Below are 12643 nucleotides of genomic sequence, written 5' to 3' on the forward strand. Positions count from 1 at the left end.
AGAAAAAGAGAAGGAAAGAGGGTAGGAAGGAGAAGACAGAGGGTAGGAGTAGGGGAGAAGTAAGGGAAGGAAGAAGGGGAAGGAGAGGAGGAAGGAAGAAAGTAGAGAAGGAAGGGAGGGAGAAAAGAAAGAAAGAAAATAACGTGAGATGTGGCGGAGAGGTAGGGGAAGAAGAAAGAGGTAAGGAGAGGTGGGTGGGAGGGAGAGAAAGAGAAGGAGAGGAGGGAGGAAGAAGAGAAAAAGAGAAGGAAAGAGGGTAGGAAGGAGAAGACAGAGGGTAGGAGTAGGGCAGAAGTAAGGGAGGGAAGAAGGGGAAGGAGAGGAGGAAGGAAGGGTAGGAGAGGGAGGGAGAAAAGAAAAGAAAGAGAAAATAAGGTGGTGTCATAGCAAGTGTGAAGGATGTAAACAATACATTCCAAATTATAACCTTATAACCTTTTAGATGGAATAATAATAATAATGATATAAGAATGGCAAAGAAAAAGAATAACTATGTGAATGTATACCTAGAACTGTATGTAAGAGATAAACGACAGTAAAAATAAAAAGGACAATATAGGTAAATAATACTTGATCATAATTAGCTAAGTATAAATAAATAAAGAATGTATATAAAAATGGATCATGAATACGAGATTACGAATGCAAGATAGAAATGTATAGGAGGGAAAACACATAACTGCAAAGAAACCGATTCGGAACTGCTGTATGATATACGATGGAACTTATTGTTCCTATGTTGTTTTTAAGTTATGTGGTTATTTTTGTTAATGGGTTTATGTGTTCTGTTGATGTGCTTATGTGCATAAAATAAAAATAAATAAATAAATAAATAAATAAATAAATAAATAAATAAATAAATAAATAAATAAATAAAAGTGCTGAACTAGTAGGCAATAAGTTTTAATTCTGCCTTAGGCACGGAAATGAGGCAGGTGACTTTGGACCAACTACTCTCTGTCTGTTCTAGGGCAAGGGCAAAGCCACTTCTGAAAACGTTTCAAAGAAAACACGTTCATACTTTATAGCACTTTTTCTTAGCCATCAACGTCTTTTGAAACTCATGGCTCCTTTACCTCTAAACGAAGGAATACTGTGCCCGGAGCCAGGTTTTCGGGAATTGAAACCGTATAGGAGGCGTTTGTAAACACAGGACTGTTGTCATCAATATCCAGGACTCTGATTCCCAGAGTTAATGTTGTACGACGTGCATCCACGGCTCCATCTGTGGCTTCAGCAACGAGTTCATAATAATCTTTTTTCTCTCTGTTTAGCTTCACCGAAGTGTAAATGCTACCGTTGGATGTGATGCGAAAAACATTATTAAAGTTTGCTAAACTATAATGGACTTGGCCGTTTACTCCAGCATCTGGGTCGGTAGCCTAAAATATATATAAAAAAACACACAAACATATTAAAGTTGAAAAATTATAACTCATTATGCATACATCAGGATCATTGGCTTAAAAGATTTATGTGTAAAAGAAGGAGTGTTCAGAACCTGGGTGTGGAGTTAAAAGAGGGATCAATCTAGAATCCCTAAGTAGCCACAAGAGGATTAAGTCCAACTTCCCTTGAAATCTATGGGCTCTTATCAGGGGTGGGTTTCTCGCCGCTTTCCAACCGGTTCGGTTGGAACGGGGCCGGCGGCGTCCTTGTGCATGCGCGCGGTGCACACATGCGTACTAGCGTCTGTGCGATGCTCCAGCTGCTCCTGGAGGATCGTGCAGGCGCTGTATGCATCCTGAGCATACGTGGAAGCGCAGAACTCGTCAAAATTGGGTAAGGAGGGCGGGTTGGTGGGCCCTTCGCCGTTCCCGGAAGTTACCTACTTCCGGGTTCGCCGACCAACTGGTTCTCAGGGACTGCCACGAACCGGTTGAAACCCACCCCGGGCTCTTATCTAACTCCAGGAAGGTGCTAACTGTTAATTAAGAAGATAGCATAGGCCAGGGCTGTCAAACTCAGGACCCATGGGATGGATGCAACATGCATTGGCCACGCCTAGTTCAGCGAAGGGGGAAAAAGTCCCGATATGTCACATGACACTGCTGTGACGATGTGAGTTTGACACCCCTGGCATAAGCTGTTTAGCAATACCTAAGTTTAATTGGATTTGAATATATAGACCTGGTCTTTCACACCTGACAATGTGTGGATGAAAGTAGTTTTTACCATCAGAAAACTTTCTGTAAGTTTTCCAATGAAAACCAATGAAAGTATGTCTGATAGTAACCAACTATAAGGATGGACCAATGAAAGTATGTCTGATAGTAACCAACTATAAGGATGGACATCCAACAAGCATAGATGTCAGAAGGCAAATTACCAGTATATTCCAAACCATAGATTATCAGTTAGCTAGTTTTGCTTTTCAGGACAGCTATTTCTAATTTTTTAAAATGTTGTTTTAAATCTCTAGCTGTTTTCTTCCCTCTTTGTTTTATAAGAAACAATTAATTCATTGCTCTTGGTCAAAGAATGAATGAATTAAGGGCAATAATTGAATATTAGATACTTCTGGAAATTATCCAAAACTGTTTATTTTTATTTTTATCTCTATAGGGGGAAGTGTTTGCTGCCTAATAAAAAACTCTAAAAACAAAAATCAAAACTAGTGATCAGGTGATCCATGTGTTTCCCCAGAGAACAAAATGTATCATTATTATTTATTTACAGGCATTATTATTATCATTATTATTTATATCATTATTATTTATTTACAGGCATTATTATTATCATTATTATTTATTTACAGGCAAGCACCAAAGAAAGAAAGTCAAGTAACAACATACTTTTTTAAAAAGAAAAACAAATCATGTAAAGAAAAGGCTAAAAAAAAACCAAGGAACCATATTGTCAAGTTTAAACCCAATGCTTCCTGGTGGCAACTACAACGGAATAGAATTGGGCTATTTTCATGGATAAAACGATGGAATGATGTCCTATTAGAAAATACCACGCCTTCTCTAAAGGCCAGCTTAGAAAGAGGTGCATTGATTTATTGTCACCCAACTCGCCAGATTGAAACTCTAGGTAGCACAGAAATTCGGTATATTTGAAAAAAAATCACAATATCCTAAGAACATCACCAACAAAAACCCCTGGGAATGAAACAAATCACATAATTGGGTCATAATCATATATATTCAACTAGGATATGTCCATCTATCATCAAGGGAACAACTCTTTCTGGAACATGCAAGCTTAAGAGCTTTCTTGAAGGCTCACAGTATTTGGGTCAATAGAATTTTGGACCATAGATTATTCTCTTTTCACAATTGAAAAGATGCATCTCCTAAAGCTCGTTAGAAGGTACCATAGTCACTTTGTTGGAACATGTAGGACAGGAAGAAAAATCACAGTAGGGTAATTAATATTTAAGAATCTTTTTGGCAACTTCACATGACTTGTAAGGGGGAGGGGAGAAATGCCACGTGAAAAGAACATAGAAAGTTGTCTTGTGTAACTCAGATCTTTGGTTCATCCAGAGTCACAATATCTACTCTGAATTGAAGTTCTCCAGCTTTTAGACTAGAGTCTTTCACTGCTCTCTCTACAGTAGCCAGGGATTAAAGTCTAGCCACTTGGTCATTGAACTGTATCCCCTTTTATCTTGAAAAACTACAAGAATGTTCCCTAAAAAGTAACATCACTGAATATCTTTTGAAGTAGGATGGAAATATGCACAAGAGTTCAGCACAGTCTGAAGTTGGTCAGTCCATTTTTTCATTTCCATTTTTTCATCAGCTGGTAGAGATTTTTACACTTGCAATTTATGTCATCCATGGTGATATAAAACCTGTCTTTGTTAGTGATCTATTATGATAGCTATGACTGCAAAGGTCTAATAAATTGTTAATGATGGAATGCTCATAATACTGCTTAAATATTATTGACTTTCATACTGCATAAATGCTTTTGGAACTTCACGTTTATCTCTCGAATGGGATATGTATTTCTTCAAACATATTTAATACAAAAAAAGAGGTTAGCCTTTTCTGATAGCTCTGGTAGCTGACCATTTGATGCAGCAGATCTATCACTGTAGTAGCCCAGTGATGATAAATTGGTATATTTGGCTTATCCACACTTATCAAGTTAGTAAAGATGAGCTTTAAATACTATTTTTCTACCTCTGATTAAAATCCTCAGTGGCAGAGATCAGAGAAATTTGTCCAAGTACAGGTAGTCCAGTGGTGGGTTTCAAAAATTGTTCGAACCTACTCTGTGGGTGTGGCCTCCTTTGTGGGAGTGGCGTGCCGCCCATGTGACCGGATGGGAGTGGCTTGCTGCCCATGTGACCGGATATGAAGATGCTGACGACACTTGTCAGAACCACCTTAAATTACCTCACACACAGCACTGGCATGCATAAGAATAGGATGTCAACTTGTTTTTTAAAAGGCATCTTTGGTTTGCGTTAAAACAACTCCAACACACGCAATGTTCTGATTGCACCACAAACACAGTAGTCATCCTTACCTTTCACAGAGGCACTGAGTTTTATAAATATGAGCATGATAGTGTAGAATAATCATATCCAAGGACCAGTGGTGGGTTTCAAAAAATTTTAGAACCTCTTCTGTAGGTGTGGCCTGCTTTCCGGGTCCACTGGTGGAACCTTTTCTAACCGGTTCCGTAGATTTGACGAACCGGTTCTACCGAATAGGTGCGAACTGGTAGGAACCCACCTCTGAGGTAGTCCTTGATGTACGACCACAATTGAGCTCAACATTTATATTGCTATATTTATATTTGTTAACTGAGTTTTGCCCTGTTTTATAACCTTTCATGTCACAGTTGTTAAGTGAACCAGTGCAGCTGTTAAATTGGCAAGACAATTTTTCAGCGACTCCGGCTTCTTCATTGACGTTGCTTGTCAGAAAAGGTGATTATATGACCATGGGAACACTACAACCGTCATAAATGTGAACAAGTTGCAGAGCATCCATATTTTATGAAAAAGGGTCACAAATCACTTTCTTTAGTGCCACTGTAAGTAAGTATAATCTTTATTGTCGATGTACTTTAATACAACGAAATTGATTTAACGAAGATCTCGAAGACGTGCCGAGAAACAACCCTCGCTGCCATCCTAAAAACTTCGAATGCTAAATGAACTGTTGTAAGTTGACAACTATCTATACTAAAACTGTGCTTGCTATCAGTCATGGACTGACAGCAATAGGACAGGTAATGTAACATCACCTTAGGCTAAATACATAAAAATAAATTTTATCTTCTCTTCCTTTTCTCCTCTTCTCTTGTCTTCCTCTCTCTCTTCTTCCATCTCTTCCCCCTTCTCTGCCCTCTCCTTTCCTCCCCTCCCTTCCCTTCTTACTCAAATGAAGGCATTTTCATTTACCCAGGTAGCTCTTATGAAGGGCAGGCTTCTACAAGACAATTCTACCTGCATGTACTTATAAAAGAGCTTCCAGGTGATTTCAGAAGATAAGCAATAGAAAGTCCCTAATTATCCAAACTGCTGTCAGGAAGTTTTCAAAGGCATTTAATATCCTGCCAGGATGCTCAGTGTGAACAGATAATGAAACCATTTATCCTCATGGAAATCCATTAAAACTTAATTAAAACAGTTAATAAAAATCATACAGTCGTCTCCTTTCTGCACTCCATCAATACAATAGATGTTAACAGTTTTGCCGCTATTTCTACTTCGCTGTTAATACATCTTTACAAACAATTTCTTAATATGGATGACTATATACCTCGACTTCCTTGGCAGCTGCTTCGCCAATCAGCAGCTGAAAATCAAATTAGGCTGAAAAGCCTATCACTGCTTTCCTTAGCCTATAGAGACACAAATGCACCCGTGATTGATTCATGGGTATGATGAAGAATTTCAGCTTAGGAAAGCTTGCTGTAGATCTTCCATGGCATCAGTTGTTAGAAATGACTGATATCCAGCAGCATGTCTAAATAAGAGGTGAGCTCCAAAACTTGGAGATAAGGATATATTTCAGAATTATCTAACCTTCACCTTTGAAAAGCTGGAAAACTTGACTGAACCAATAAATAACACGTTTGTCTTCATTCAAGATAGTATTTTAGTTCAAGTTTGCCAAGACTGGTTATACTGGAAAGCGGCATGGTGGCCTAGTGGTAAAACACTGTTGCCTCCCACCCCGAAGGTTCAGAGTTCAATTCTAGGTAGCGGCAGATGTTTCCCTCCTAGGTCACAAAGAAAAAATATATCTGCTGCTAACTCCACGTGGTGTCAGTAAGGGCATCCGGCCAGTAAACGCTCAACTCTATCCAGTTGCCTCAATTCTACCCCGAATTAAAGGATTACAGGATTGTAAAAAGGGAGTTATTTACATAATTAAAATAAGATTTTTTTTAGAATCTCATTTAAAAAGAGGTAAGACCTTGATGCTGGAGAACTGGGCATAGTGTGTTCCGAGGATTTCAGCTGAGATAATACCAGCACACTATCTTTTTACTAGTTTAATACATGACAGATGTATATAAGCAAAAGCAATGTGTGTTCACAGATACTTTTGCACACAAAAGCAACTGAACAGCTGGTAGCTGGATTATAATACCCATTAGACAAGAGTAAATTTTTAAAAGATTAATTGCCAACTGAAATGTTGCTGCCAAATTAAATTGCATGTTAATATGCTGTTCCTCAGTTATCATGGAAATGAGAGTGCATACCTCAAAACTAGTTATTTATTATTTATTGTTTATGTAACTGTTGTGTTTGATTCTCAGCATCACAGTTGAAAAACATAAGTTCAGTAAGGATCACGAGAGATGATCTGGGTATTAAAAACTAGGTTCCAGGAAGAGAGATTGTAGAAGCTGAGTTTGCATTTAACACTATCATATCTTGTCACAGTTCATAGTGGCATGATGAAAATTGGAAATACATACCGTATATACTCGAGTATAGGCCGACCCGAATATAAGCCGAGGCACCTAATTTTACCACAAAAAACTGGAAAAGTTATTGACTCGAGTATAAGCCTAGGGTGGGAAATGCAGCAGCTACCGGTAATGATGTCCCGTGCAGCCGCGGGAGCGATGTCCCGCCTCCTATGACACACGGCACAGTGATTCCTATCATTGGATCACTGTACCAGAGGAGGTGGGACATCGCTATGTGGCTGCTTGCCATAACAAGGAGGAGGTGGGACATCGTTGCAGAGCGGCAGGAGGGGGAGGAAGGGGAATCGTAAGACAGCCCTGCATTACATTAGAACGTGAGGAGGGGGGATGGTGTGGTGCGCGCTGCATGGCAAACTGACACAGAGGGAGGGGAAACTCACAGGGGAGCCGGGCCATTCACGAGCGTCACCCAGCGGCATGGCCCCGCCCCTTTTTCTCCTCCATTTCAGGCAAATTTTTCACTGACTCGAGTATAAGCCGAGGCGGCTTTTTTCAGCCCAAAAAGTGGGCTGAAAAACTCGGCTTATACTTGAGTATATACGGTATATATTATTTTGCACTTTTTAACTTAATCAAGGACTTTAAATCTTATTTTCATGGGTTGGAATTTAAAAATCAGTTCTGTATCAGAGCTCAGTACTGTAAAATGAAATATGTCTGTATATTTCACTTCAAAACATACAAAGAACAGGAGATGCAACAAGAGTGAGCAACTAATACCACCAGAGCTACTTACAATCATCTTTAAAGAAGCAACTCTAGTTGTATCTGTATCACAGGTAAATGCAGCAATAGCAATAGCAGTTAGACTTATATACCGCTTCATAGGGCTTTCAGCCCTCTCTAAGCGGTTTACAGAGTCAGCATATCGCCCCCACAGTCTGGGTCCTCATTTCACCCACCTCGGAAGGATGGAAGGCTGAGTCAACCTTGAGCCGGTGAGATTAGAACCGCTGAACTGCAGATAACAGTCAGCTGAAGTGGCCTGCAGTACTGCACCCTAACCACTGTGCCACCTCGGCTCTTTATAAATGTCTTTATAGAAGACAGTTTTCATTTCTGTTCTTTATTTTGTTAAAAATGGTAAACCCATCAAATTGGCTCAAAGTCATTCAGTTGGCATATTTGCCTAAGGGTAGGGTGTCAAACTCAAGGCCCGGGAACAGGATTCAGTCCACAGGTTGCGTAGATCTGGCCCCCAGGGCCACTCTGAAAACAGGGAAGGACCAGCTCTGTTTTTGCTGGCAGAGTGTTACAGGAGGTCATCACAGCTGAAAACAGCTTAAGAGAATCACAGACGGCCCTCCTGAGCTCTGTTTTGGCTGGAGGCCATCGCAGGCGAAAACAGAGCTCAGGAGTCCATTTTCACTGGCAGAGTGCCAGGGCCACCACAGGCGCCCCCAACAGGAGCCGAGGTGGCGCAGTGGTTAGAGTGCAGCACTGCAGGCTATTTCAGCTGACTGCAGTTCTGCAGTTCGGCTGTTCAAATCTCACTGGCTCAAGGTTGACTCAGCCTTCCATCCTTCCGAGGTGGGTAAAATGAGGACCCAGACTGTGGGGGGGATATGCTGACTCTGTAAACCGCTTAGAGAGGGCTGAAAGCCCTATGAAGCGGTATATAAGTCTAACTGCTATTGCTATTGCTAACATGAGTGATGTTGACCTGGCCATGCCTACGGTGGCCATGCCCATCTCCCCCCCTAAAGTAAAACACAACCCTGATGAAATTGTGTATGACACCCCTGCCTAAGGGTATGTGTAAGTACATACACCAGAAAAAGCAGCATGAACCCTATACCAGGATATTCTGATATATGTGGTCTTTCATTGAAGAAATACCTGTATCAATAGCAATAGACCAGGAACCAGATATTTAAGTCACAGTTCTTTTTGATCAGCATTTGTTTCTAACAGTATTTTTTTTTCCAACAATGTAGAATTTGTTTAGCTATTAGTGATGGTAAATTAAACATTTAATAAGGGCTTCCAGCTAGCAGAATAAAGTAGCAAGTATCTTTCAAGACTATTGTTTAAATACTGAAGTGTAAAAAAAAAAAACTTTAAAAAAATATTCTATGCAAAGGGTTTTTTTTAAAAAAAAACATCTGTATAACAGATGTTGGACTTTCTTAACCATCAAAATGTTCTCTTCTTATTTCTGTAGGTTAATCTTCCATGCAACATGAAAAAGTAATAAAATAAGCAGATGAGCTAGCCAGACAGTTTTTTCCCCCCAAAGTTATCATCTATAATTAAGGTATCTGAAAGAAGGGCATTGATACAACTCTTGTTGGATGGAAGCAGACATAAGCATACAAATGCAAGGATAAAAATAGTGAGATTAAATCTTGTTAAGAACAATTGTCCTAGTTCTTACTTATGTACTTAATTTTATTTATTAATTTTCTCAAGTAGCCTGGCACTTTTAGTTAATTTTCAAGTTGCTCCTTTTCATTTTTAAGGATCATCTGTTTTGATGCTGTGCTAACGTGACACACTAGAGGAGTAAGGGGTATTGAATTTCAAATATTTCATGGTATCTTTATAAGCTCGTAGCTGGGAACAAAATATGACTTTTAAATTTCTACCTTTGCCCTAGTGGAAATTTAGATATCTCACTGGTCTCTGAAGTTGCTTCTCAATGTGAAATGAAATGACACAGATGGTGGACTTTCATACTGTTCTTCTTTATAGTCTCACCACACATAACCAGAGTGAAAATGCCAGACAAGTAGAGGACTCGTGTATGTATAATGTTTGTAAGCATGTATTTTCCTTTTATATAGCTAATTTATGACAACGGGATAATAGTTATCTGCATAGATTAGCATGAACAGTTTTTCCAGGAAAGTTTAATAGATAAACCAGCAAAATGGGATAAATGCTGTGAACTTTCCATTTCTTACTCCAATCTTCCATATAGAACATTTCTAAATCCATCACTATGTGGTGGTCTCTCTTGAGGAATAAGACACTCAGGCAAGATGTCTCGGGATGAGAGCTCAGAACAGACTCTGAAAGCCCCTTTCATTCTTATTGCACTCATTAGCATACAATGTTATCACTTAGGCGGCCAAAGCTGGCTATGGCCAGTTATTTTTAGGATTCATTCATCCTGTTTTCCACATTCCTATGCGCTTTCATTGTTTCATGTACACTATGGCACATCCTGTGGGAGCAGGTCTCTGCCATTATTCCCACATCACTATTGTCGAGAAGACCCAATGGACATTTGACTTATTTCAAGTCCTTGGTAAGAATGTGGCAGGTGAAATTAATGATGAACAAGAATTTAATGATGGTTTTAAGTATCAACATTTTAATAGGATTTAATTGTGCTTCATCTATTTAGGACAGTTTCCATGTTCCTTTATCAATATCCAAGACAGAATGCCATCCTTAAGGTGATATATTGGCTAGAATCAGGTGTTTTACACATGTAAAAAGGAGTAGTTAATTCATTTGCTATTTCTATTTCTATAATATTTGCTATAATATTTCCCAAATATTAAATCTGTCATTGAGCCCCTAAAAGAGGAAAATATTCATAGTAAATGAATATTTACTATGAATATTTACTATTTTCCTGGGCTAATGCACAGATGTACATTCTGTGCATTAGCCCAGGAAATACTGTATGAAGCTGGCTTTGCCAAAACAGAAAATATTCAAACTCTGCAATTGTGAATAATGCAAAAGCTTAATTCCAACATAATCTATTATCTTTCCTGCTTTGAGCAAGGACTCCTACTGTGACATTAAGAAAAATAACTAAGGAACAGGACGATCTCTGCCTAGGAGGTAACAGCTTAGTTTCATATAATATTAGAGAATAGATTGTAATTTTCCTATAAACTGAATTTGTTTGGTCAATATTTCAAATTGGAGTGTGTTGTATATTATTCACTACACTGCTGTTTTATTGTATTTGCACCGCGTCAATATCAGTTTTTCTACTAATCCCTAAGTGAGTTTGATTTCCTGTTCAGAATTAAGGGCTTTTCTCCTCCAAAGGTGGTCATAGAATGATGGAATTAAATAAGGAGGTCACCTTCAGTACACACATTTACACAATTTTTGATTGGCTAATTTTTTCCGGATGATAGGATTAAAAAAAGAAGATTATGGAAGTGAGTTAAACGATGTAAAAAAAAACTTAGATAAAAGAAAGGACTATTCTTTTCTTCTATATAGGAGCTATGTGGTAATTATGCAGTTGTGCAACAAGAAAACAACATTTGAAATACTTTTGTGTTGAATGTATATTTACCGACAAATAAATAAAGGGAGGATAGTATACCTTTCTGGGAACCCGGGCTACTTACATATTAGGTAGATGTACTAACCTCTAAGCCATGGGCTCTCCTTGCTTTGTCACCTATACCAGGGGAGAGATTAAGCGAAGCAATATGCTCTGTTTGGGTAGACCAGTTTGCCCTGATAAGACCAGTCTCACTGGAAAAACACTTAACATTTGAAATAATGTGCCCTCAAAAGCTCCTATAAAGAAAAAAAAGTGTCTCTAAAAAAATATAAGCCATAAACATATTGGCCTATAGTACATTAAGACATTTTTCTTGCATTACTTTGTAAAATATATTTGTCCTAACAATTCTGTTCTTGGTGTTTGCCGTCAAAATCGGGGGATAGCATCAAAATCAAGGGCAGAAAAGGGAAAATCTGGAAACAAATTAAGACTTCTATCAGAACCAGATAAAGCCATTTTAAAGTATTTACATTTAATATAGCAAGGGATTTGAGTAGTAGCATTCAAACCAGGCAACCAGAAATGGGTAATTCTCATGATGGCCTCTCCACTTAAGCTATCAAGGGTCTAGATTTGAAGATGCCTTGTTCTCAAGCAGGAAGTTTCATGAATGTAGGAAGGCAATAGGCCACATGATCTTGATCCTGGGAATCTAGAAATGATTGATAGAGGAAGGATTTCAGAGCAGGAACTAAGACGCAATGGCGGGGTGGGTGGGAGGGAAGAGATGAGGCGACAATATTGGAAAGGGTGGATTAAAATTAAAAAAAGGAAACTTCCAGTTTTGCCTCTGCATTCTGTTTCCAGGTTCCTTTTGTCTATCACGGGATGTTCGTTCTGTATTCTTGACACTGAGGGTAAAATCTGACTCCTACTGGCTCCAAACAGCCATCTTTTCCTAAATCCCCCGTCTCCCTCTCTCTTCAGCAAACAGCCTCTCTACATTTTACATTGGCTTCCTTTAAAAACATTACATGGTTTGACAGGAAAAAAACCTGTACACTGTAATAAAATAATTAGTATTCAAAACTCAACAGTTTTGTGATTCATAGATTCTCTTCTCTGTTAACATGCCATCCATTTTGGCTGCCTCAGACAGAAAAGCTACCCTGAAAATGTGCTACTTTATAGCTGTTCAGGAGATCTTTCATGAAATTTCAGGTAATAACTATAGGATCATAATATTTTTATGTTCTGGGCATGAAATATTAACCAATTAAATCAAAATGGTTTCGTATGTCTCAACCTCAATGTCGGTTTCATTAACACATTGGCTAGAGTGCTGAGGGTAGCATCTTTTGGAAAGCAACTAAAATCCTTTGTTAATTTCCCAATTAGCTTTGGACACATCCCTGTCTTGCGGTCTAGTTTACCAATTAGGGCTTTGGGTATTGCCCAAATCTTCTTAAAGGTGCATGAGGATCAGAGGTGGGTTCCTGCCAGTTCACACCTATTCGGTAA

The 12643-nt window shown here is 38.8% G+C and overlaps 1 protein-coding gene across 1 annotated transcript in view; it reads right to left on the reverse strand.

Moving 5' to 3' along the window:
* Positions 1-12643, reverse strand: part of PCDH15 (protocadherin related 15) — an 810754-nt gene that overhangs the window by 176623 nt on the left and 621488 nt on the right. Inside the window, exon 23 of the mRNA XM_087701782.1 lies at positions 1077-1382. Within this exon, the coding sequence (XP_087557908.1) occupies positions 1077-1382 (306 nt within the window). The remainder of the gene's footprint in view (positions 1-1076; positions 1383-12643) is intronic.

The sequence above is a fragment of the Thamnophis sirtalis genome, unplaced genomic scaffold (assembly GCF_051295495.1).
Source record: "Thamnophis sirtalis isolate CommonGarterSnake01/CBP01778 unplaced genomic scaffold, rThaSir2_p1.2 scaffold_15, whole genome shotgun sequence".
Classification (NCBI taxonomy): Eukaryota; Metazoa; Chordata; class Lepidosauria; order Squamata; family Natricidae; genus Thamnophis; species Thamnophis sirtalis.